The 27,911-nt window shown below is 41.8% G+C and overlaps 1 protein-coding gene across 3 annotated transcripts in view; it reads left to right on the top strand.

The window, feature by feature from the left end:
* Positions 1 to 27,911, top strand: part of PTPRF (protein tyrosine phosphatase receptor type F) — a 607,591-nt gene that overhangs the window by 530,052 nt on the left and 49,628 nt on the right. For 2 of the 3 annotated variants that reach the window (XM_044442787.1, XM_044442786.1), the window contains exons 12-17: positions 3,741 to 4,046; positions 8,378 to 8,571; positions 19,881 to 19,907; positions 22,755 to 22,872; positions 26,630 to 27,208; positions 27,724 to 27,821. In XM_044442787.1, the coding sequence (XP_044298722.1) occupies positions 3,741 to 4,046; positions 8,378 to 8,571; positions 19,881 to 19,907; positions 22,755 to 22,872; positions 26,630 to 27,208; positions 27,724 to 27,821 (1,322 nt within the window). The remainder of the gene's footprint in view (positions 1 to 3,740; positions 4,047 to 8,377; positions 8,572 to 19,880; positions 19,908 to 22,754; positions 22,873 to 26,629; positions 27,209 to 27,723; positions 27,822 to 27,911) is intronic. The other variant, XM_044442788.1, reaches the window with a different exon arrangement.

Below are 27,911 nucleotides of genomic sequence, written 5' to 3'. Positions count from 1 at the left end.
CTCATGAGGCATCCCCCCAAACACACGCAGCTCAAACACGCTTGAAAAGCACTCCTCCTCACATACAGCAACGGGTATCCAACAGACACACCCACAGCCAGGCTTCCTGAAGAACCCATTGAGTCAGAGGAGGAGACCAAGCAACCACCAAGCACTAAAAGAACATTGACACGGAAAAGTTTTGCCCCAGGCAGATTCCCATCAGTGAAGCTTGTGGTCTAAAGTCCCAAAGAAATCAGGCTCCTTGGGAGCAGAATGGCTAGAAGACTTGATTAATTGTTTGCAACTGGATCTGGGTGATTCTCTGAGTAACATGCTATTATTATTGTATTACATTATCATTGCATTACAGGTATATCCTGCCTATCTTCCTCTTGCAAGCAAACTAAGTTAGCTTATAAGGTTCTTCTCTACTTCATTTGTTCCTCATAAAAATTCTGTGAGGTAGATTAAGCTGAGAGTCAGTCATTGCCCCAAAGTGAGTTTCATGGCTGAACAGGGACTAGAACACGGCTCTCCAGAGTCCTAGACCAGCACTGTAACACTACATCACACTGGCCCTCATGTATAAGTTATATGTAGCTAAATAAACCTTCAGTTCTGGACTTAGTGAAGCAACACAGACCCTACAACTTCATAACACAACTATCTAGTGAATCTCACATGTTTTTGAATCTTAGCTGCCAGCTTTATTTTGAGACCACGTTTGTCCACTGGCTTTCTCTTCCAAGATCAGCTTTGACATCACTCAACAAATTGGCCCACCTTTATATGTGTTGTAATGAAGACATTTAATCTGGCCCTCAAAATTTCAGCAAAAGGTTTAGTAAAGCAATTGATTAAAACAACGGAACTACAGAACTCCACACGCTCAGGCTCTTTCCATACTTTGATATTAGCACTGTCCTGGAGGAATGCCTTGAATCTGGGACAGGGCTCAATTAAATGTGGTGTTAGCTGGATATTAGTCTTTTAAATAAAAACTCCAGAAATCCTGCTTATAGCAGGTGATTTATAGCTTTTCAGTTTCAAGATTTATTTCTTCTTCTGAAGTTGCTTGATCCCTTTGGTTACTGTCAATCAGATGCATTTACAATTTCCCTAAATGAACTTCTATAACCTGTCCTTGTGATTTCAGACTTTAAATATGCTTTGTAACACAGAGATAGACAAGAAAAGGAAAACAAGGTAGAAATGGTGAGCAGATATCTAAAACTGGTGGAAGTTTCAGATCATGTACTCATAATGGTAGACTTGCATATCAAATTTCAACAGTCCACTAGTTAAATATGGGGACTAGATCCTGTGCTGCTCTGGTGTTGGGAGTGAAAAAGCCAGTTTCTCTTATTGCACATCCTGAAAGCCCCCTGGCTGGACTGCGGAGGAGCATGAGGAGGAGCAGGGAGGGACCTTAGAATGTGGGCCAATTCCAGAAACTGAGATGAGAGAATTGAAGAGGCTTAGCTCAAGGCCAAGCGGCCTCTGGGAGTTACCAAGATGTGCAATTACTAGGGGGCTTGGAACAGGGGATTATCTGAGAGACAGATGACGTGGGTACAGCTCTTGACCCCATGACACTGCGTTGGCAGAGGATGATGGCGCAATTAGTGGATCTCTGTACAGAGAGGAGGCATGCTCATTTTCAGAAAGCCCTTCCCAAAGGGATGGAGCCCAGGCATACTCATGAAGAAAGTACTCAGAGGTGAATACTAGATGGATTCAATAAACCACTCAGTGTATGCTCAGAAAGAAGAAAGAAAGGTCTGTGGCTTTGAATGTGCAAAGGGAGGGACCCTGGCACATGACATCCAGGGGAAATACTCTTCAGATAAAATAGACAAAGAGATTGCTCAGTCCTTTCAACATAACTTATCTAATGAATTTTGATTCAGGGCTCAAAGAAACCAGTCACCAGAGAAGTTTATATTAGCAAGTTAATTGTGCTTATAAAATTAAAAGTGCACTGAGGGAAAAACTGAGTTCTAACATTACAGCACAAGAGGAGCAGCATAAGGGGATGGGCAGCAATAGCTTATACACAGAGCTAGCGCAGAAGAGGAATAAGTTGGGAATTGCTAAAATCACAACAGCTCTTTTGTATTTCAATTTATATTATAGTTTTTCCTCTTTATCTTGAATTGACTTCAGCCTTTTCAATTCTTGCCTCATTAAGTCGGTTACTACAATGTATCAGAATCTGGTCTCATTTGGCAGCTTGGACACTGCCATCCCAAGTCCCCTTCATGATCTACACCTCACCAACCACTGGACAAAGAGAGCGTATTCTGGCATTCCATGACATTCACCACAGTCTTGATGTTTCAGCCACCAGCCTCAGTTTTTCTAAGTGTCTCAGCTTTTGGCCACTTCCCTAATGTCATCTTGGCCACTCTTCTTTTCTGCATCTGAATGCTTATACTCGAGGATTCGTTCTTTGTTCCAGCAATGTCTTTTAATGTTGCAGATAGATCAGATATTTCACTTTCAAGAGGCTTTATCATTTAGAACTATTTCACTGTCAAGTCTTTGCAAAATTGCTCAAATTATTCTACCATTTCTTTCAATATCTCCTTCATAGCTAACACTCACTCCCTTTAACTATCCTGGCTTTGGGTACTCAAACATTCTTCATTTGACAGCTCCATATTTAGCTCTGGCCTCCATGATCCAAAGTACAAGTTCACTCTTAGGGTCTTCCTTACTATGTTTCCCAACTGTGGGTATTCCTTTAACATAACTCTTCCCCCAGTATAATGTCTCAAATATTGGAGAGTTGTTCTTCTAAGCTTTACCACCCTAAAAGTCTTGTTCTATCTCTCTAGAAGCATTCTTCATGGCCTTGGTGGCTCCTAGTTCTGCGTCTTACTCAATTTTTCAGGTGTACATGTTGAATATAACAGACCTATTGTCCAAAATTGTGTGAGAGCCAGTACAGTACAGTACAGAAAGGCCATTTTCAAAAGCTGTTTGCCCAGGAACCTTATTCAAATATGCCACCACATCATAATACAAGGTGCAAGGGATTTTCCTATTCCCTTTTTTTTTTCATCATTTTCAGAACTCATATTATTTCTTATCTAATCCTGCCTTCCTATTGTCTTCTGATTCTTACCCTGCTGATATATCATCTCACTGATCCTTGTGCTTTCCAATTCCCTTTTCTCTTTAGGGTGCTTTGGGCAGAATCCAAAAGGGTGCCTGCACCTCTGGCAGTTCTCTTGCACTCTGCTGATTCTTTTGTGCAAGCAGCAGACCTCACTGATACCATTGCAGTACTTATGCAACAGAGATTTAGTGCTTCCAAATGAAGCCCTTAAAAAGAGGAATTGCTCATTTCTCGAGTCAGCAAAGTTCCCTTATTCAAGCTCTGCTGACTTGCTCCATTCCGGAAATGACCATTTCCAGTTACCCTTGAAGCACTAAATCTTTTATATGCAAGCAGTGGGTCTGACTTGCAGGCACAAATAGGAGGACTGAAAGGGAGTCAGTGCAGGTGCAAGTGCCCCAGTAGATTCTAGTCACCTGTGCTGGGGTAAATGCTGCTGTATTTCTATATCCTATGCATGACACAAACTTGCTCTCACAGGCCAATTTTATGGCTACATTCCCCCAAAATACAGCATTAGGGCCTTGCTCTGTTTTAGGAGTTCTGTTGGCTGGGTAAGATCTCCCTGTAGAGTGTGTTGTTTGTGCAACCATTTCCCCTCATCTCCCCACTTCCTTCATTTATTTATCCCTAGCCCCTTCTGCCCCACCCCAAGAGGTCGTGTGTGTAAGCACCAGCTCAACCACCATCCGGGTAAGTTGGGTACCACCACCGGCTCAAAGCCGCAATGGAGTCATCACGCAGTATTCCATCGCGTACCAGGCGATAGAAGGAGAGGACAACACCAAACATGTGGTTGAGGGAATTGGACACGAGCATTCCAGCTGGGAGATCCACAATCTGGAGAAATGGACAGAGTACAAAGTGTGGGTGAGGGCTCACACAGAAGTGGGTCCAGGGCCAGAGAGCAACCCAGTCTGGGTTCGTACTGATGAAGACGGTAGGTTCCAATTTTATGATGGAAGGTAACAAGGGCTCTTTTGGTTCTGTTAATGGGGTAGCATTTGCATGTTCTTAGGGTCACTTCTTCCTGCTTTTGGGACAACTCAGGTCATTTTCCATGATACACACACACACTTTTAAAAAGCTTTCAGGGCAGCTGCTTTTTAGAAGGGGAGGTCCAAGCACAATCAGTAAGAAAGAAAGGGTCACTTGCAAATGGTGTTCATAGAAATGGAAGTATAATTTCCTCCCCCTGGTGGAGATGTCTGCTGCCTACAGGATTTTGTTCCCCTTCTGTGTTACATGGGCAGAATACTTTTCTATCAGGGACATTCTGAAGCAAAAAATAGAATTGCATTTGCTAGTTTGTCAGTTATGTCATACCAGCTTAATTCTGTTCCTTAGAAAGTGTCAGTGCTTGTAGTGACAGAAGGCACTTCCCAGCTGCAGCCAGGCCTCAGAGACCAGAGAGGGCCTAGGCAGGTAAATAGCGAAAGGGAACCAATCTCAGGCTGAAAGGAGGCATTTTCCATTTTACTGCCCTTGCACCACTGTAATCCTGGGAAGTGGTGCATAGCAATCTTGACTGACTACTTCTTAGGGTCTCTGCGCATCTGTATATCCTGCTGCCTGAATTGTTTGCATCAGTTCTCATTTAGTAAAGCCTTAGCCAGAGGGAAACTGCTACCCTAGAAATGTCATGGCAAGCTCTCTGCATTAGTTTGAGGGCTGCACAGTTGGCCATCCCAGCTAAGCTCTCTGCCAGGAAAGGTTTTAGAACCTTCTGATTTTTCATAACCAGCAGCACAAGAAGGGAGCTGATATGCTTTTTGCATCTTAAAATATCAGTTTCTAATTCACGCTTATAATTGAGGTGACCTCCACTGACCCAACAAAATTCAATCCCTCGACAGCTGCTCTTCACATAAGGCTCTGCCCTTTAATGCTAGCAATAGGTAAGCCTCACAATGGCTGTGCCTTGACAACATTGTCACAGGCAGTGTCACAGCCACATCTAACTCTGGGAGGAAGAGGGATGTTAACCAATTACCACATTGCTGTCAGATCTGTTCTCCACTTGCTTTTGAGAAAAGATAACCATCCAGGAAAGAAAACCATCCAAGCTTAGGCAGCAAAGTGGATTGAGGCCCATGCTTACCTTCTCAGTGCCCTTCCTCCTCCTGCTGCTGGACTATATACTCCTCTTCAAGTAATTATGTTCAGTTATCTAAGAGAGAGATCTACAGAAAATAACCAGTTGCCTGAAGCTGTGTGCCTGCCTGCCACATGTCTGTGTAGAACACTTGCAGGTTCTACCCAGCTTTCGGTTTCCAATTAACCTTGTACTGTACTGGCAATTGGAGCACTGTGTGGTTTTGGTCACTGTGGAGTTGTCCCATAAAAGCAGGATGATGTTCTTCACTTCCAAGCTAGTGCTGCATAACAAGATGGCAGTGGTACTCTCTGGATTGCATGCATTGCACTGCCCACCATATGCCAGAACAGAAAATGTTTTCGGAGAAAATTGTTACTGTTGTTGCTGCTGTGCACTGATTATCACCTTATAAGGCGATGAAGCAGGCTGGGAGGGCGCAGGTGAAGGAAATCTCGGGGCAAATCTGATTGAACACACTTACGTGCTCACTATCGAGCCTATGCTGTGGCAGTGAGGGCAGCAAAGAGGCAGTTCTTCTCCACTTCCATTGCTTCCTCACAGTGCCGTCCAGCGAAGCTTTTCAGAATAGTGTGAGGCCTAACACACGCTGGCCAGGAAAATGATGTGGTTGCACCTTCGGCAGCCCGCTGTGACAACTTGCCCAGCACTTTAAGGAAAAGATCGCTCAGATTTGCTGCGATCTGGACTCCACAGTTGGTACTGTTCCAGTACGGGAAGTGTCCAGAGCTCCGTCTGGCCCATCTTTAATGGATGAGTTTCAGCTATTGCAGCCTGATGATATGAACAAAGTACTTGGGGTGGTACATCCTACCACCTATCTTCTTTACCCTTGCCCTTCCTGGCTACTTAAGGAGGCCAGTTACGGGATTGGTCCCTGGGTCCAGGAGGTTATTAATGGCTCACTGAGGGAGTGCGGGTCCCAGCCCCCTTGAAGGAGGCGGTGATCCGGCTTGCCTGAAGAGGGCATCCCTGGACCCAGAGGTGGCCACTAACTTTAGACCAATGGCCAATATTCTGTTTTTGGGCAAGGTGTTAGAGCAGGTGGTGGTGGGACAACTCCAAGCACTCTTGGATGAAACGGACTATCTGGACCCATTTCAGTCTGGCTTCAGACCCAGTTATGGTACTGCATCTGCCTTGGTCGCCCTGTATGATGACCTGTGCAGGGGGAGGGACAGGGGGAGTACATCCCTGTTGGTTCTCCTGGACCTCTCAGCAGCTTTTGATACCATCAACCATGGTATCCTTCTGGATAGGCTGGCTGACTTGGGAGTAGGAGGCACTGCGTGGCAGTGGTTCCACTCCTATCTGGCCAGCCAATTCCAGATGGTGGTGCTGAGGAACTACAGCTCTGCGCCATGGTAGCTTTGCCATGGAGTCCCGCAGGGCTCTGTTTTGTCCCCCATACTATTTAACATCTACATGAAACTGCTGGGAGAGGTCATTAGGAGGTTTGGGCTGTGGAGTCATCAGTATGCTGATGACACCCAGCTCTGCCTCTCATTTACATCTGCTCCAGGTGAGGCGGTGGCTGTACTGAACTGGTGCCTGGCTGAGGTAATGGGCTGGATGAGGACCAATAAACTGAGCCTCAATCCAGATAAGATGGAAGTCCTGTTGGTGGGTGGTGCGGGTCTCCAGGTAGGTGATTTTGACCCAGCTATGGACGGGGTAGCACTCCCTCTAAAGGACAGGGTCCGCAGCTTGGGAGTACTCCTTGACCCAGAGCTGTCACTGGAGTTCCAGGTGGTGGCAGTGGCAAGGAGTGCTTTCCTACAACTTCGACTGATCCATCAGCTGCGTCCTTACCTGGATGAGCACTCCCTAGCAACAGTGATACATGCTCTGGTAACTTCCCACTTGGGTTACTGCAACATGCTCTACGTGGGGCTGCCCTTGAAACAGTCCAGATAGTTCAGCTGGTACAGAACATTGCTGCCAGGCTGCTGATGTGGACCGGCCATTACTCTCACATAATGCCAGCCCTCTACCAGCTCCACTGGCTCCCAGTTGAAGTCTGGGCCCAATTCAAGGTGCTGGTTTTAACCTATAAAGCCCTGAACAGCTTGGGACCAGGATACCTGAAGGAGCACCTCTTCCCTTACATGCCCTCACACCCCTTAAGATCTGCAGGAGAGGCTTTGCCCCAGGAGCAATCTTTAACAGAGGTAAAAAGAACAACTACCCAGAGCAGGGCCTTCTCTGCGGTGGCGCCCAGATTATGGAATACACTCCCTGGAGAGGTACACCTGGTGCCGAGTTTATATTCTTTTTGGTGCCAGATTAAAACCTTTTTATTTAATTGCTATTTTAAAAATTAATATTTTTATTGTTAACTGTCGCTTCTTTGTTTTGTTTTTTATAATTTTATGGATTTTGTTATTGTTTATTGTTTTTAATTGTACATTGTGAGCCATCTCAAGATGCCGAGGCATGTGGTGATGGCATATAAATTTTTAAATAAATAAATAAATAGGTAAGTAATAAGGATGTTATAGTTCCAACTGGTAAATTAAGTATAAACTGACTTTTGAGCATGCTTGTCTTTGCGAAGGGTTTGTTTGTTAGTTACTTAGCTAGCTAGCTAGCTAGTTAGTTAAGGCAATTGCCACAATGCCTTACTTTCCATTTATCTATCTCTATAAAAGCACTCTATAAGCTTGAACGCAGAGGCAACAACCACAATCTGCAGAGTTCCCTCCTTCCTTACAGGTCTCTTGGATTAGGCTATGTAGCAGCTGATCTTAGAACAATCAAGCTATAAATTCCTCTTTCCACTTTATCTGCATGATATTTATCTGAAATCTGCCCTCTCCTTAATGTGTATAGCAGAAGTGGGGCTATTTTGTGCTCTGGGTAAATGTTACATTTTGCATCTTTTTTGTTGTTCTTTGAATAGCAGGACAGCTATAAAACACAGGTACTATAATACATGCCATTCATTCCCCTGTTAATTTCTGGTATCTGCTTCCACACTGTGGTGCTATGCACAGAAAAATATGTGCATGTTTCTCTCTGTATAGAAACCTCTATCCCTTCTGAGTAAATAGGTTTGAATGTGAGTATTGGGGTTTCACTTTGAGGCACAGGGTGCCACTGCTAGTTGCAATATGATGATTGTTTCCAGCTAACATTTTCCATGTGCATTCCAGTGCCCAGTGCTCCACCACGGAAAGTAGAGGTGGAGTCTGTCAACTCAACAGCCATTCGGGTCTCCTGGAAATCGCCCATTTCCAACAAACAGCATGGCCAAATCCGAGGCTATCAAGTAACCTATGTGAAGATGGAGAATAATGAGCCAGTCGGACCACATCTTATCAAAGATGTCATGGTGGCAGAGTCTCAGGTATAGCCTGGTGACAATGAATAGAAATACATGCAGAAAGGCCTGTATGATAATGGCAATTTTCACTTTACAGGGCTGATTAAAAGTCTAACCCAGGGACATTCCTTAGTATCATGTCAGAAACTAAGTTAACATTCTGTTTACCACTTCACCCTTTTCTGATAGGTATTGATAAGGTTGTGTTTTTTTGCCACACATGATTGGAATCAGTTGCCAAATAAAGGGGTTTAGAGAAGTACCTTCTGCTGTGGAAGAAGGCATTGTGGAAAGGGGTGGGCAGGAATAAATTACTCTGGTAAGGCTCATGGCTCTCCTTACTTCATTCAAACCATTACAGAGTGAAGCAGGCATTATATAATTTCTCTCTGCAGTTGACTGGCATTCCAAGCTTGTCAGGATTTGCAGAGTACCAGGGCTGTACCCAGAAATGACATTGAGATACAAAGAAAACAGTAGGCTAGGAGTAACTTTCAAGGTGTCTCCTGAAATGTTTCCATCTGCTGAAACTGGATACTTCTTGGGGTGGGAGGAGCCTCATGAAGATGTGCACTTTGTTCCTAGGACTTTTACAGTTGCAAGTTAGGGGTGATCCGTTGTGACCAAGTCTATTTGAATGGCACCCAGTAGGATTACCAGATAGCTGCATCGGCCAATTGATCTGTCTATTGAATGCAGCACTTGAATTATTTATATCTATCTCAACAAGAAGCAAAGCACAGCCAAAAAAATTAAAAAAATAAATTTCCTCTTCATGCTTTGGCGTTTCAATTCCAGCCCAAGGAACAAGAGAAAGAAATTATGTAAGACAAAGACTTACTACTTCGGAACTGCAATGCCTGGCCTAGAACATCAGCTTTTTTTACTTTTTGTATTTAAGAAGTTTTCCAGTTTCCTTGAGAAGGTTGTCCTTTTAGATCAGTGTAATTCATCATTGCTAACATGGTCATTGGGGTTAAAGATTTGATCCTCAATAAACTATGCTGTTAATCTTCCCTGAATTAAATAATGATTGAATTTAAACCAGGTTTTGTGTAAGACAGAAAAGGAATCTACATAGTAAAACAGCACTAGTTTAAAGACCAGATTTGTCCACCATTCCCTTAGAATGCCAAGTGTTCACTGCATGGTCAGTATTCTCCTGTTTATCTTCTACGGATCTGTCCCTGCAGCAAAATTTCACCATCTGACAGAGATCACAGGCTACCTGTTTTCCTGCAGATGTGCTATAGTAGTCTATGGTCATGCCTTGCAAAGTTCTTACTCTCTGCCTGTCCCATTGCCTAGAAAGAGGATAAAGTTTTGCCCTTGTCATTTTGTAGAAAGAAGCGTTATCTTTATTCTTCACATGAACTTACTGGGACACATCCAGTCCTTTGGAACATGGATTGCATATAGTAGTTTAGTAAGAAGTTTATTGCTGGCCATTGTTTTCTGCAGAAATATTGCAACATAATCCTCAGGGCTAAACTGAAGAGGTATTCAACCAGAAAGGTACTTCTAGTGAATGAAGAGTCTGCTCATTCTTTATGAATTGATTCTGGATCTTAGCCAGGGAGTTAACAAGTAGCAGATACTGCAAGTAACCCCTGCCCCATGAGTGCAAACTGCAAGTAACCCCACTTGGCATTTTAGATCATCTTGTATGTTCTTGGCTGATAACCAGGAAAAGGTGCAAGCACTGTCAAGTGAACTTTTGGAAGGCCAGCATGTAGCAATGTTTAATATACTTGATTCAGGTTCCTTAGAATATGAGTCAGGATTGCCAGGGAACCAGAAGGGGATTCCAGTTATGCTGGGCTGGGCTGATTATCTGTGAAACCTGTCTATGCAAACCAAGCAACCTTTATCCCTGCATAGAAGAAGGATGGAGATGTCCAGATTAAAGACAACATTGATAATTGTTAAGAAAATTTTGCAGAGGCTGAATATAGGTAAAAGAGAAGGGAATTACTGTTGCATTCAGATCCAGAAGTCCATGTTTAGCTACATCTGTCTTGCTGAAGGTGGGAACAGCTTATGGTGGCAAATATTTCCTTGTCTCCACTGGTACCTTGCTTATTTCCTACAATGGACTGCTGTGCTAAGTGTTTTTATCATGAATGTTCTTTCCCCTTGGAGTTCCTCAGTCATGTGTCTGTGACCATTTAAAATAAGACTTCTCTTTGTGATTATCTTTACACCAAACCTTTCATTTCAGTATCTTTTGAGTTAACCCAGACTGAGCATTCAGACCCCTTAAAACTGAGCAGTACCTCCACCTACGGTTAATTCTTCTCTGCTGTTTCCTGCTGGGATCTTTGTCAACTGCTCTCCATGCCACAAGACTCTATGCTATTGATTTTGCTTTCTCTGTTCACAGATCTCCTTGGCCATTTGGGATAACTCTATTTCAGTTTTTCCAACTTGTTGGTTAGGTTTGAAAGCAAACTCATCAGAATCTGTCCCTCTAGTATTGGCAAACTTCCTCTTGTATTCAGCCTACTATTGCAAAGTGAGTCAAGCCAAGAAGAAGTCCATAAATGCTCAGGGAGCAACGGGTGTGCAACTGGCAACCTTCTTCTGCATCAGGTGTAACAGCCCTGCTGCACCTGGCCTGGAAGAGGAAAGCTGCTTGGGCAGTGGTCACACAATGCTCCATTCCTGCCAAGCCCCATGCAAACAACCTTCTTCCGTGTCAGGCACAGCAGCACAAATGGCATGGAGGAGGGATGCTGCTTGCACCATGTGTACAGTTTAATTCCCAGTGAGCATTCCATCGATTCTGGACATGCTCATCAGGAATTCAAACTCGGGGCTGCAACAAAGCAGGCCAGAGTTTGGAGAGCCAAGTCCAGGGAATCCACCAGATTCCCAGCCTCAGTACAGATTCTTCCACATGGCTCTTATTGGCATATATTGCTGTATCATATGCTTCTGTTTTCTTCCTCCCTGGCTGTCCATTAGTCAAGAATATAGGAAGGACAAATACACACATTTCTTCTTCCTGGATTTAAATTGGTATTAGAGAAGCTTAAAACTGTACCATTTCCCCCCTCTCTCTTTGTACCTAATGACTGCTTGCCCTGTCAGAGCTTTTTACACTTAAGTGGGTTTCTGCCTTATATCCTTGCCTCTGGCTGATGGATTGACAACAGGACGGAGTCAATCAGTGTGCCTTCCATGAATAGACAGACATGGCTTTATCTCAGTGCTTGCCTGGCTATATTACTGCAGCATCAGCTCAGGAGGCAGAAACAGCCACCAGTACCCTGTGCTAGGGGGAATTCACCCATCTGTTTCTCTGTGGAAACAATCCTGCTATTTCAAGTGTTAACCTGGAGCAGAGAAACAATCAGTATCAGTTTTCAGGATACCAGAGAAATCAAAATGCTATGTTGTATGAAGTAAAGTTCATATTTCATGGTGCCTAGGCCCATATCTTCTGTGTTTGGTCTTCCTTCAAATCTGTGTATACACTACTAGCAGCATTTCCAGCTGGATACGTTTTTATGGGCTGCAGTAGATACTCAGCAGACTGAGACCATATAACAGGGCACATGGCTAGCAACCCCTTAAACAATAAACATGCTCTTATCCTGCAAATGCATGTTCAGGACATGCATAATTGCCCACATAGCTATCTATAAAGCTGGTATCTAATGGTATATCACCATCAGCCTAACTTTCACTCCAGGATACTGAATCAGTCGTCCTGATGAGTGCCTGCTCTTTCTTCACTTCCTAATTTCTTTGCCAGTTTAATACAATCCTGGCCAGTTCTTTCTCAAGCCTTTCCTGTGCAATATGGTCTTGCGAACTTTGCTGATAAGCTTCTGGGGAGTTTCAAACCGAGAACCTAGTAACGGACCAGTTGGATTTGCCTGTTCCTGCTCCTCTGTGTGTCTCCAGACTTCCCCCCTTGACATAACTTCATTCCAATTTACTTCCTGATACTGTACTTCCAGATGAGCTTTCTGTGTCTTCATGGAATTTTATGGGGCACCAAATGATACCGTCACATGCCTGTCACATGTTTCAAAAGCCATATTTCTATCTTGTCCCTTAATACACAAAATTCATTAAGGAAAAAAGAACGGCTGCGGAATACCTTCTGGTTGCTAATCCTAGGAGCCCTCCATCTGGAAGAACCGTCATTTACCTTTTAGTTATCCTGTTCCTGCCTCTGTCCTGAGATACTTCATAGAACATATGCCTTTAGACAATCCTGCCAGTTCAACCATGGATTGAATCTCCCCTTGTTCACACCTTATATTCTATTGTAATCTGCCATGTCAGATATGGCATCTAAGGGAATATTGTGTTATGAAATTGTGACCTTTCCAGTTTTTGGCCTACAAGTTCCACCAGCCCTAGGGAGCGTAATGCATGGCAAGAGATAATGGGAGAGACAGCCCTCCAAATGCTTTTGCCTACAAGTTGCCCATCTGTATCTTGCTTTAACATTTCTCCTTATGGAAATAGTCACACAAACAAAGGCATGGTATAAAAGAACATAGGAAGAGGCCTTATACCAAGCCAGGCCCTTGGGCCATCTAGTTGTTGTCACCAACTGGCAGAGCTTCAGGGAGGAGACTTTCCAGCCAAATCTGGAGCTGCCAAGGATTGAATGCATGAGGACTTTATCTAGAAAATAGGAAAATGAAGGAAAGAACCATTTCTTACAGACACTATCACAAAATTGCATATTAGTAATCTTTTATATAATACAATGTAATGCAATTCACATATGGGAACCTACAAGAAACGCCTGCCAATTCCAAAAAGAGTGATTAACCAATATTTTTGATTGATTAGCATACCTATTGAGCAAGATGTACACACATCCTGTGTTTACTAAACAACTGTCAAATTAAGCCAGAGTTCAACAGTTGAGAGATGAGACTTTCCCAACATTTCTAATTAATGGTATGAGTAACAAATTCTAAATTCAGTGACTTCCAGATGGCTTTTCCAAAAACAAACCTTGTCTACCCAATGCAACTACCAGTTTATGTAAACTTTAATTATAACACTAATTAATAACATTAATTAGTTATAACAGACGATAGACAGAAACAGCCAACATCCTGTAAACTATTTAGCAAGGAAGAACTATTGTGTTTTGATCAGATTCAGAACAGCAGTCAGGTTACTAATGGCATTTTATAGCAAATATAATGTGAATATATGGCAAACCGATATCTGAACAAGTTTTTAATTAAACAACCTAAAAAATCAAGTCATTATCTGTAAGATGATCAGTTTTCTTAATGGTTCCATGCTTTGTGCACACCCCTGTATGAGCAGAGAAAGCACAAAAGGGTCATATATTAAGAAAACTATGGAAGTATATATAGGTCATATTTGCAAAAGCCCCCAAAGTAATAAAAGACTAGTTTTAGCTATCAGTGCTTAGGATTGGAATTCTTAGCCATGTATACCTTCCCACGTATTGTATTTGCACCTCACTATCTACCCAGACTCTAATCTATTCCAAATTCTGCCATCATAATAATGTTTCAATGTATAAACTAGTGAATTTGATTTGTGTAATCTTAAATTTGATTTTCCAAGATGCAGAAATAAAATATTTATAGTACAGAACACACTTGACCCTGATGTGTCCCCAGTTTATCTGCCTCCCAATTTGGTGTATGCAGGAAGGTTTAAAAGATGCAGGTCACCAACCTGCTGCCCTCTAGGGGCAGAATCCATTGGAGTATATACATTGTTCCCACTGATTCCTTTTCTTCCCTGAGTTCCATTCTTCAGGCAATGGATCCAGCCAGTCCCATTGCATGAGTGGGAACTACTGGTTATGCAGTGGAGTTTAAAGTTTCCCAGACAAAGCCTCAGAACAAGTGGAAATGCTTGTTTCAAGAAGGAGGCAGGTCAGCAGAGCTCCCTTGCCAGTCTGCCTCCTTCTAGAAACAAGTGTTTCTGTTCATTTCAAATTGCCTGGAAATGCTAAATTGCTATTGTGCAAGGAGGGCAATGTAATTGGCAGGGCAGAAGAAAATCCATAGGCCACCCCCTGCTGCTCAACCCCAACCAGTTTGGCCAATGGCCAGGAATACTGGAAATTATGCTCCAAAACTACCACCAGGAGGGGACCAGGTTGGGGAAGACTAGTCTAAAGGACAGGTTTGGCACATAGGAAGTAGCCTTATACCATCATACATTTGGTCATGTAGCTCAGAAAATAAACTACATCAAAGAACAGGAAAGAAATAATGTATAGTAGCCTTTCCTCTGGTAACATGGTTCTGTAGCCATACAACTTGGGTTTGCTAGTAAGATACATATCAGACTCATTGGTTGAAAAACAATTAACAGCTAAAGTAAAGAGTGACTGTGCATTTTCAACAGGCAAATCACAGCCCTCTCACCAGACCTACAGATGTGGTGAGACAGTGGCTACAGAGAGTTGGATGAAACCTAAAATTAAACATTATAAAGGTGCCACAGCCAACTATAAACACCGTCCACCAGTGTTAGCATGGCTTCATTACCACTACTGTTCCCAAGCAGTGGCAGAGGCCAAATCTTTTTAATTAAGGCCACTGGCTTCCTAAAATCCATTTGTCTTCCTCAGTAACCCTAAATACTTAATATGCAATTGGGTTGGTTTAGTAGAAAAAATATTTTTTATCTGCAGGAGACTGTTTCATAAATTCAGGTATTTAGGCAGAACAGATTTCAGAGAGATGCTCCTGCAGTAGGGGATCCTTTGATCTGGAAAGAGATTGTTATAGTGTGCTGAAGGTATCAGTGAAGCCATTTCTTTTAAAAGTGTGAAGATTAAATGTGTGCCACTATTGTGCTGGCCTGCTTCATATTTTTCTGCATAATCTCCTTAGGAAATAAAGAGTGCAATTTTGAACATGTTTACTCCTTTGCATAACATACTTATTTTGTTTAGTGTTATTGAATTGTATGTCATGTTTTTAATCTTTTTAATGTACATAACATTTCAGTGTTTTTCTGTCATTGTTATTGTTATTATCATTACTGTAAACCCACCTTTTGGAAAATATTCAAGGAACTTACATAACAGCCCTACAGTAAAATACAGAATATATGTTTAAAACATAGTAATTGAAAAGCAGCAGTCCATAACACCTTTAAAAGGAGTTTATTTCTGTTTTTTAAAAATGTATCTCATCATTCAACTTTGCACAGCAACTCCAAGCTGACTCATGATCATAAATGAATAATACACAGGCAGCACAATAACTGCTAGACAACATCTAGATTTTTTTGAGACCCGGCTCCAACCTCTAAAACTTACTCCAAGGCCAACACCACTCTCAGTCCATTTTTGCATTCAGGCATTGGTTCAGTACCTGGACTCAGAGAATCTCCAGAGTACCTCTTCTAGTATTTTATCTAGATATAAAATAGCATGGGGATATGACAAAAGACTGTAGGACTCCATAGGTCAGCGATCAGTCTCCTAGCACTGATGTCTAGCACCACAAAACACCTTAAAATGGTGCTTCCCAACTCAACCCTTTCAGATAGCGTAGATACATAACCAGTTTGATAGTGTTGACAACTGTGAAGAGGTTCAACAGAACCATGAGATGCACATCTTTTTCAGTTCCTGCTGTAAGCTATTCACCAGGATGCCAAAGGCTGTCACTCTCTCAGTCCAAAATTGCATGGGTTTTAATGCTATTAAATATTTAATTCTTGTAAAAAGGTCTACAAACAATAAAACCAAAAAAAAAAAAAAACTAGAGTCAGATTCAGCAGGGATGCTATTCTACAATTTTGGTGCCACCACAAAAAAGCCATGTTTCCAATGTCTACCCAACTATTCTCATATAGACACAGACATATAGACAAGAGCAGAGCTTCTAATGTTGACTTGATTGTATTTATCAATATTCCGTCCCCACATCTTTTCAGCATTTTTAGAGGAATTGGCCCCCTGTCTTTTTGTGTATGGTCTGTTCAGGTGACATTTCTTCCTACTAAGCTTCTCTTAATCAGATTTCAACTTGGCTCTGATTTATATAGCACATCAGAAGTCATAAGAATATTTCAGTTTCATGGTGGCTATGGACCCAGCACAGTGTCATAACAAGGAAATAAATATTAATGCTGAGGAAATAACGTTCTTTAAATAGCTACATTTTCAATTGTAGGAGAATGAATGTGGCGGGGGGTTATAAAAAATCCTGAAAGTGGCACACTTTGGTGTCCTATATCAGTCAAGAAAATAATTGGTGAACTTTTCAATTACTACTTATATTCAGGGTTGGAATCTAGCTAAAAATACTGTCCTGATTGATAAGATTTGCTAAGATCATGACCACTTTGCATATCACAGTGACAATTCCTGGGTTGCCTAACTGAGTAATTGTGCAAATCAGCAGAGTACATGAGCCCTGAGTTCATCCCTGGATTGATTCATGACATGCAAACCCAGAAACTCTGGGTTGTTAATAAGTTAAACAACCCAGAGTTAGCCTAACAATAAACTGCAGGCAATGGGTAGATTAAATTCAAATTGTTTAACCCATAACCCAGGGTGCCAGGTTTGCATATCACAGGAACACAGGAACTAGGCATTTCTGGATTGTTAACTGGAAGAAATAAGTGAACTTCTTGTTTTGCTTATCCCATGTAATTGCTCCATTGAACCAGCCAGGAAGTGCCACTGTAGTGTACAAATCAGGTTAGGACCTGAAGAACTGTGATTGTACACATGAGTATTCTCCAACCTGTACATTCCAGATGTGCCCCCCCCCATGACCATGTTGGCTATATCTAGTTCAACACATCAGGAGAGCACAGATGGAAAAGGGTGCACTGTACAGATATTTGGTGATGGATTGTTACTAACAACCTGTCAGAACTATCCCTGTTTATCAGAATCTCAGAAACATTGACAAGTGGCATAGTTCTGCCTGATACAGAGTGTGACCAACATAAAATTAATGCCATAGTAACTTATCAGAGCCCTTGGGGAACATCAGAGAGCGTAGATATTCAGTATAGAACTTAAACCACCGGTATTCACAGCTTCTGCTATCAAGATGGCAGTTGTTTAATGTAAATAGTTGTTTTATATTAATTTGTCAAAAAGTCAGGATTTGGTTTTCTGGATTCCCTCTAAGAGAAACAGAGCAGGGAGAATTGGGCCACATTGCTGAATATGGCTTCCTTTACCCTCACTAAATCACAACTAGAATCCCTTCCTAAAGCCAAGGTATAAGGATTCACACCAACAGTAATATACGTGTCTTGTTGCTTCTCAGCCATTGCCTTATCTAAGGATTGGAGATACTGCTGTGTGGAGTGTAATGGACACAGCATAATACAGACTCTACAAACTAGAGTTGCACACTTTATTCCTCAGGGAAAATGGTTACATTGGTACAGTTCCATGGAGGAAGCTGGATGGAGGAAGCATATGCCTCATGCAGTTGTGGAATTTAGAGCATGCAAACTAAGTGGTATGATTAAAATGCTCAGAAACATGCACAGAGCAATTTCACACCAACTGTTCTGTACATGACATAAGGCACACAGTGTTACATTTTGCAACAGCTTCCACGATACCAGGGGAACCTATGGAATAAGCACTCATTGAGGCTATGTATGCTCTACTTCCAAGTCTGTGCTCAAAAGACCTGAATTCTACAAGAAGTTTCTGGCACAAATTCTGGGAAATTGGGAAAGAAGTTGGTTTTCTTACTTTGCATAATTCTGCTATTGCTAAGCAGGATGGAGGCAAAGAGACTTTGCATGGCATGGCCATTCTGACCCCAGAGTAAATCTAATTCACCCATCTTTCTGATATCTGAGATTTTACCAACCACCTTTTAAGTCAACCTTCATATGTGTAAGAAGTTAATATTAGTTTTTAAAAATGAAACCTTGAGATGCTCAGCAAAAATCAGTTCCTAGTGCTTCATTCTGCACTATTTCTATGCTTCCGGTCAAATGCACACAGCCCTGGACTTAATCTACTGCATGATTAGTTCAAACTTGAAATTAAAAATCTACTGGTGCCCCAATTTTACACCCAGTGCCTGCTCTTCCTTCCCATTTCCTTGCCTTTATTTGACCCCCTTCCACCTTCCCCACTTCCCCTAGTTGTTGGTTAAGCATTTAAAAAGCATTATTTCTATAATTTTAGAACCAAGCATTCATAAAATACAATCACACATTTGTTAAAATGCTACTAATGAATGGAAATGGATAGTGATAAACATGTTTTGCTGAGATGGAGGAAAAGCAATCCACAACAGCCATTGCTGTTGAAAAGTGCCATAGCAAGCCTGGCACTCACATTTTGGCAACTTCCTTCTGCACTTAGCAAACAGTAAAAACATCCGTATTACTGCTAAATCTTCATTTGCTACAGAGCAAATTGCAGCAAAGTGACCATAGAAGTCAGATAGTTCAGTAGTAAGCATTAGCCTGCCAGGGGTGTGTTGGGTTTGAATGCTGATTAATCCTCTTTCAGAACATGGGCATGTTTCTTTGGAAAGCAAAGAGGTGAGTAGATGCTGTGCATCAGAAATCAGCTTGCTGTGTAACATGCAATGTGTTCTTAGCAGGAATTTGAACTATTATGACCAACATAGAACTTGATTATGGTAATGCACGAGTTGTTTCTCTAGCTGAGTCCTGAGGAAGATTATCTTGACACACTTGCAGCTATTGCTTGTTTTCACCAAGGATACAAGAGTTTGGGTTGGGAAGACTGAGCTGAGGTTGAGTGAGAACTATTCACTGAAGTGAGTCTCCTGCTTCAGGATTTGCCCAACCTCAGCACATCATGATGGCATTTTTGTGTCCTCTTTCCTAGGATTGCATTAGTTTTCTACCACAGGATCACTGCATATTATCTTCAAATAGGCTCCTTCCTGTTCATCTCTTTATTGCTCTTATTTAGAAAGAGTAATAAAATGGACTAGGCAGCCTGTAAATGACACAGATACCTCAAATAGCCTGGTATATGCCCAACTTACTTCCATTTTTACTTGGAAGTAAGTCCAATTGTGTTCAGTAAAACTTACTTTCTGCTAACTGCACCTTGTGTTTCAGCTTTTGCCATCTTACAAAGGGTAGTTCTGTCTGGTTCTGGGAGGGTCAAGGGGATGAAGAGATGGGAAAAGGAGTCTTGGTTCCCAAGGTATAACCAATGTGCATGACCATTTTCAGAGAAGCTTCTGGAAGAAAACAGAACATCCACTTTGATCCAGCTAGTACCAAATCTTGTGTGTGCATGTGTTAATAATCCATAGTTTTGTCATCATCATTCCCTTACTCTGTCTCCATTTTCTTTTCTCCTTCCTGTCCCCCGTCAGTTGAGGGTTAAGGACTCTGTTGACCACGTAAGTACCATTTGTAAGTGTGTGTGTTTGGATCAGAAGGGTCTGAGGATCATCTTGTGAAATCTGTGTGCATAGTGCTGTCAAAACATCCCCGTCAATCCTCAAATGGTTCTGGAGAGTTGCTTTGCGAAGCTTTCACCAGCCGCAAATCCTGAGCAAATTGGCATTTAGATTGCTGCTAAATGCAGAAAAGCAATTGACATTTTCCATAATCTTTATTTCCAGCTTGTTGCAATGCAATTTCAGGCAGATGCAGGGGGAGCAGCCCACTCTCTACAGTCCCTAGCTCGTTACATGGCAGAGTCAGATCTATAATCTTTAAACCTCATTGATCCCAGTCATGAAAAACGCCCTGCTTTCTCAGCTGTGACCTTTGGTTGAAACAGAGGCTATAATAAGAAAACAATCACATTCAAACAGTTAAATTCATTTTTTCCAAGTAATTTTAGAATATAAATTTGGAGGAACAAGCTTGAAAATTACCTTTGGAAAGTGAGTGATTCAATTATATACCTTACTGTGGCTTCTTTTTTCTCTTAGAAGTTTTTGCTTAAGGGGTTTGCTGTGACAGCCCTATGCTATTGGTTGGGTACCTCTCTCCTTTCCCCATCCTCCTTCTACCTCTCCTCTATCTTCCCTTGCTTTATCCCAGCGGCATGCTCTTCCCTATGTGAAAACTTCCCCCTGTGTAGACTTTAGTGATAAGTACATCTTTTGGGGATGTTTTAGCCTGTGGTGTTGTGTGTGTGAGTATTTTCCTCCATTTCCATTTATTGTCATTGGCTGATTTGGCTCACTCACACAAACTGCAGGGGAGAAACAGGAGTCTGATTTGTACTCTGATTTGGGTGTCATACTGACTGGTGTCTTTTAATCTACCTTGTTAATTGGGCTTGCCAATAAAAACAATGAAAGTATCATTTGGGTTTGATGGGGGTGAAACCTGGGCAATCAAACAGGAAGCCCAGTACACAGTTCTAAAGTGATTGGGGAAATGCTAACAGTTCTGTGGCAGCTAATGAAACAACCCTAACAACCCAAGGAAGAAATCTTTCCAATCCGTCATTGCACAAACTACTTCAAGGTTATGATTTATATCACATTTCTATGTTGAATGGTCATTTCCACCAGCAAGTTCCCGTTACACAGAATTCATGACTGACATTCTAGTGGAATGCCACTAAAGGTTGTTGTCAAACAGACATTCTCCAGGGATTCCTGGGCAATGGACCTAATTTGCCTATAGGATGGAAAAGGTATATGAGACCATGCAAAGTCTTAGACCTGGCTTTCATCAAATGTTACTTGCCCCTGCTTTCAGAGATGTGCGAAGATGATTGAGGAGGCAAAAGTGGCACCTCCTATCCTTCAGTCTTTGTTTTTGAAAGAGTATTCTGTCGCCCTCCATTATTTTTAGTTATCTCTGCTGTCTGTGGTATGAGCAGTTACATTTTGAAGGAACAAGGCCCTCGTGAATGACCTTGAATGAACATGTTATGGCAAATGGTTCCCAGATCTACCAACTATGATCCATTGGCAAAAGTGAAATCAGTTGCAGACCTCTGTTCTGTCATACTGCTGTTAACCCTCCTTGTTAGTTCTGAGAGAAGTGCTGCTACTTTCTTGTAATGTGGGGCTACATGCATGAGCGAAAGACAAGACCAGTGCTTGTTGTCTTTTGCTCATATATCTACGGTTACCTGGCAGCACTGTGAACAAAGCAGAACTGAATCATGCCTCAGTTGTTTGTTTCGGCAACAGCAGTCCTACCTGCCAGGCATTGCAAAAATCTTGTGCTTGTTTGTGGTCATTTGATTTGAAGAACCTGTTACATTTGATCCCACCTTTCGATTAAAAATTTCATCCATAAGTGGCTCACACCAATTAAAATTCAGTACACAGTGCTGCCAGAAGGCAATTTGTTAAGTGAAAATAAGACACAGACCCTTCCTGGACTCAGGCTTACAAGATATGCAGAGGAAGAAAAGTGGAGGAAAAAGAGGTAGAAGAACAGCTTGTTTTAGAATGGTATGTGGTGTGTTGCCAATGAGCCAACTGCAGTCAGGCTGCTCTCTTCTTGCTGGTATATTTACTCAGCAGCTCCTGATCCTCAGACTGGTGACAAGTTCAGTTGTAGAGTTAGATAAAGTTGTTCTTCCTCTCCTGCTTTGAACAGCTGTGTTGTGCTGGCTCCATATCTGCTGCTGTTGAAGGGGTAGAGTTGGTTGTCCATAATAATATGCTAGGCAATTGTCTAGAATTCAGAGTACAGCTAACTACCATCACAGTGCAGTGCTAGTTAAAATCGTGGAATTTCTCAAGGTGCTCTAGATATGCCATTAAACTTCTCCATTTCTATCCATATTAGAAGAACATTAGGTGCATTCTTTTGTGTGATATAAGATGATGTGGTACTTTATGAAATATTCTGGTAAAGACAGTTGCAAGGGAAGTACAACTAAAGTACTGTATGGGCAAAAGTAACTTGACCTATTTCACAAAGGTCAGCAAACTTCCCAGTTTCTGGCATCAACAGGGTAGCCTCAAGTGATCAGACACATATTTTCAAATGCAGAGGATAGTTTCACTTCTGGTCAGTGATGAGCACATAGCTTTAAGAGGTGGAAGGCCTTGGATCCAAAATAATCTCTTAAACTGGTTTCCTCCTTGTGTGATTTGAAACTAAACTAGTCTTTCACAAATAGCGGAGAGATGGGAATGTGTCTATAGTCATTGCTTCAGTACCTGAGGCACTGAGCAGGGGGTTGGAACTGATTCCCTAACTTGCCCCTTCCAGCTGTGCTGTTCTCTGATTCTCAAGAGCTAAAGATCTCTTGTTTCCCACAGGAAACCATCATAGGAGGCCTTTTTCCTGAAACTACCTATTCTATCAACATTGCAGCCTATACTACTAAAGGGGACGGGGCTCGCAGCAAGGCCAAGGTGATAACTACAAGTGAAGCAGGTGAGCCAGTTACACTACAGTGCATCCTTTGTGGGCAAGTCTGTTTGGATATTTTGACCTCCCAAATTATTGATGACCCTGGGGGATAATGGACTGGCAAGCATTTAATCTTCAGGGAGTCAGAAAGATGAAAAGGATTGGCAACTTTGACATTCCCAGGTTTGCAGACTATCTGCTGATGGATTATACCATAGAAGAAATGCCTTGCTACCACTGCATATGCTACAGTTTTCCCACTTAGAGATGATTTCCATGTAGTCTAATTTTCTCTGCCTAATAACAGTCAACCAGATGTCTCTGGAGAATCATAAGCAAAGCAGAAAAGCAATGGCCATTGCCTGTTGATTATCCCAAGCATCTGGATTCAGAGCTAGACTTCTCATGCAAGTAAAACTTCCGTGTAACTATCATGGCTAATAGTTGTCGGCAGTTCCATCTGCTATGAACTGTGAAAATACTACTCTTGAAAGATACATAAGCTAGTAACCAGTGTTACCATTTCTGGTAATATATTCCATAATATAATGAAGGGCTATGTGTCCTGATCACAATTCCAATCCTGAAATTGTCTGCAGTCCTAATATTATATGAGAGAGAGAAAAAAATTGTCCATCCATTGCAGTCACATTAGGATATGTATTTTCCTAGCTAGAGACTAAATGCATGGGCAAAATTTGTCCTGGGTGAATGTAATGCCAAGATCACAAGCTTCTCTTCTCATTCTTGTTCCTTGACAACTTCCTGTGCTACAGAGGGAAGGTGTCAAAGATGTAGAAATGAATGCATCTGGACAGAAGAATATGTTTCTCAACCATGCTCTAAACACTTCTCTAAACAAGAGGCAGCAAACAGATGGAGAGAATGCCTCACAGGGATACACACATAAGTTCACATGGGTCAGTGTGAGAACACAGTTGTCTGGCCTACTCAGGATTTGGAGCTGCAGTCTTACTTTATTTCCTAATCAGGCAATGAACAGTGCTTTTTTGAGGTTTGTTTCTGGCAGTCTTCTGATGTTTTGGAAAGCTGCTCAGATTCAGACAGTGTGCAGATTTGGACTTTATGTGTCCACACATATAAACTCTGGAGACATTGGATGAAACTACTGCCAACCCCTGTCCTTGGATTTGTCAAATTCCATTTGGGTTGGTTTTCAAAGTTCACTCATCTAGAAGGTGTCTCCAGAAATGTTAATGGCCTAGGTCAGGCATGGGAGGATAGTGTTGATTTGGGCTCTTTGGAGGCTTGTTCTCACATGCAAGGACAGGTTCAGACTAGTCAGACTAGTTCTTTTATCCACTGACTGGGCAGTTTGAGTGAATGTCAGATTAGTCTGTGACACGGGATTACATGATTGTTCCATAGGAACGTGTGCTTGCTTTCCACTTTTGCTTGGAACTGCACTCTGTGCTCCTGCTCTTGTCAGAAGCACGGAGTCCTTCCCTTCCTTATTTCATGCAGTGATACCAGTTCTGATCACCCTATTAACTTAGTTTCCAACTAACATGTCATCTGCTAAACATTCCATTTTATTTATTTATTTGTTTGTTTATTAACATTTCTATCTCGCCTTATATGTTAAAAAAGTTTTCAAGGCAGCATGAAAAAATTTAAAACAAACCATAAAATAAGGTCATTAAAACAATTATAAACCACACTTTTTAAAAGCTAAATGGAAAAGATGCATCTTCACATCCTTTTTAAAGGCCAAGAAATTACGTGGAGGGGGAATTGTAATTATTGAGGGAGCACATTTCATAGACTGGGGACAACATAGAAGGAAGCTCTTTAATGTGTTCCCAGAAGATGGGTTTCTGCCCTCAAATACACTTTTCGTGCAGACATTAATACTTCATATTCATAGCAAGAGAGGCAGTCCATTAGATAGGCAAGTCCTAAGCTGTGTAGGTCTTTCAGGATAGGTGTAATATGATCCCAATGCTGTATAATAGTTAGCAATTCAATCTACTGGACACCTTTCAGAGGTACCCCCACGTAAAGTATTATTTATTTTTATTTATTTAGAATTTTTATATGCCGTCCCATCACTTATAGCCTCGGGACAGCTCACATAAAATAAATCAACATAATACATAGTAAAATAATACAATTAAAAACCCAGAATCACCCTGGCTGCAAAATTAAAATCTATAGATATTATTAAGAGTTGTTAAAATATTGTTTAAATAAAAAGGTCTTAGCCTTTTTGTACACTGTAATACTCTAATTGTGATATAACCCTGTTTTTATAGCACTCACATGAAAACTTCATCATGAGTTAGCCAAATCTACTCAGCCATATGTGGAGTACAAGGTTTCTATTGATTCTGGTGCCACAGTCAAGCACAAACTAATGATTATCTTCTCGCTTTGCTGATACCTGAATAGTTTTTCTATTAATAGATTTACATGCCAATCTTACCTGATTTGGGAAAAAGATGTGTCTGTGGTGGGTGGAACTAAGACATGAAACTATCCATTTTATACAGCAGGTATAAAGCTTTAAAGGGAGCAGCCCTTAATTTGTGCTATGCGTATAAGATGTAGAATCCAGTTGCAGCTCAGCCATCACATCAACATTCTTAGCAGGAACCAGTTCATCAGCTTAAACACAGTACATTTTGATTGCAAACAGCATGCTATGCTCGCTCAACTGCTTGCACAGGTGGTGAAATTATAACAATTGCAATGAATGTTGCCTGTATCCCGCTAGCAGAGATTCAGAATCTGAGCCTGGGCATCTCTGCAGAATTTTATGATAGCCAGAATTCATTATCTTATAACAGTACTTGTCTCTTTTTTATCATACTATCCAGGTTGGCTTTGTCTGCACACCTTTCTGAAAATGCCAGAGTTCAGGGATTGGTGGGGCAGATACACTGAGATTTGAGAAGACAGTGTCCATTGGGTGCAGTGTTGGGAACTGCTACATTAGGAATAATTTAAGCTATAGGCATAAGGGATCCATAGTTGTTAATAGCTTAAATAACTTGCCTCCTTCTGAATTTCATGCCTCACCTACTCACACCCTACAGGACAGTGTTTACAAGTGCTCTAGTTCTGCAGTCAAAAACGTTTTCACAAAATATGGTACTTGACAGCATTCCTGCAGAATCTTGCCAAGAGACACACACAGTCATCACTAACTGGAACTGTGGGCTTTGCCTTTATCTTGTGTTAATTTTGATACTTTACAATCCTAGAGTTTTCACCTCAGGATTTTTAACCAAAGAAAGTTAAATTTCATGAACAAATAGGGCAATTTCTGCAAACAAAATTATATTAAATATAGTTTATAACTAACAGTACAGAAATTGTCATTTTCAGTATGATTTTCTGGGATTTATGAAACTGTAATGTAAGAAACTAGAAACTTAGAGGTTAAACTGCATGTTCAGAAATGCAATATAATACAATACTTCCTGGACTGAAACACTTCAAACTGTAGGTTGTGGCTTGTATTTTTGGTTGTTGCTTGTGCCAAAAAAATTCCTTCCTATGGAAACCTAGCATATCAGGGAGAAGCTCATTAAGCGAGTCTCTCCCAAATGTGCCACTTTAGTGAGTTCAGAGTTTTTTATATAGAGGAACAGTCAAAACTGTGATCTTTCATGCTCAGCCTGAACTGGTAAGACCAGGAAAGGCTATACCACTTAATTTTTGTCAAGATGTAACTAAGCTTTTAACCTGCTTGGGTGAGTGACTCCAGTAATGCTCTCTGCTACCAACAGCATGTCACCCTGTTTTTGTCCTACAGTCCCAGGCAAACCTAACATGATGATTAGTACTACATCCATGAATACAGCCTTAATCAATTGGCACCCACCCAGAGAGATGGTCGGGGAGCTCCTGGGATACATGCTACAATACAAACGTGCTGATGAGGAAAAGATGACTGTCCTCAACTTTGGGAAGAATGTCCATCACCACACTGTGTCCAACCTTTACAAGGGTGCCACCTACATCTTCAAGTTGTCTGCCAAAAATAGGGTTGGTCCTGGGGAGGAGTTTGAGAAGGAAATCACTACTGCAGAAGAGGTGCCAAGTGGCTTCCCCCAGAACCTACATGTGGTCGGGCTGACCACTTCTACCACTAAAGTGACCTGGAATCCACCACTGCTGGCCGAGAGGAATGGAAAAATAACCAACTACACAATTGTGTACAGAGACATTAACAGCCAGCAGAATTTGACCAATGTTACTAAGGAAACAAGCATCACCCTGGCCAACCTCAAACCTGACACAACCTATGACATCAAAGTTAGAGCGCACACTAGCAAAGGAGCTGGGCCCCTCAGTCCCAGTATTCAATCCAGGACAATGCCAATGGAACAAGGTAAGCACCTCCTATTGTGAAGCCCTAAGCCAGTGTATGGGTCAGGGTGGCCTGGTCAGTCTTGACCCACTGGTCTTCTAAGTAGGGACACGGTGTGGGGAAGAGGAGCAAGTAGAGGAGTTGTGTGATTGCTTTTGTTCTTTTGAACACAAAAGCCATTTTCTGTTTGCATCTGAGAACTGTGGCACAATTGCTTTGTTGTGACCTTCAAAGGGGATTTTGCTTGAAGAGCCAGCACCTAGTAACTGGAATCTTTTGATTGTGGCAAAGAATCAGTGGGGAAAGTGGAAGGTGACAGCTCAATCTGAACCTCATGTCTGCATGCCCAAAGAGTACATTTGCACTTGGAAGGCATTTGAAAAGCTCGGATGGCCTCCTAAGATGTGAAAGAGGTGACTTCTCTAGCAGAAATCATCAGTTGTGCTGCTGCTTGGATGGGCGGAAGGACTGATGCAGGTTCATTGTCTCCTGTTGCCCCCCCAAGGGACACCTAAAAGTAGTTTATCTGATTACAGTGTTTGCAAAGAACTTCCGTGTCAGTGCTGTGATGAAAACATCAGTGCTACTTAGTTGGGAGGTGCCAGACTCTTATAAATCTGCAGTACCTTTCAAGGTAAGAAAATATTACTGTCATGGATTGGGGTCTGATCCAAGGGTAGTGATTATATTCTTCCAGAAAGACTTGGTCTAATCCAAGGGTTAG

The sequence above is a fragment of the Varanus komodoensis genome, unplaced genomic scaffold, assembly GCF_004798865.1.
Source record: "Varanus komodoensis strain SLA01 unplaced genomic scaffold, ASM479886v1 scaffold1, whole genome shotgun sequence".
Lineage (NCBI taxonomy): Eukaryota > Metazoa > Chordata > Lepidosauria > Squamata > Varanidae > Varanus > Varanus komodoensis.
Note: the sequence above shows the minus strand (reverse complement) of the source record. Positions and strands in the feature narration are given on the sequence as shown.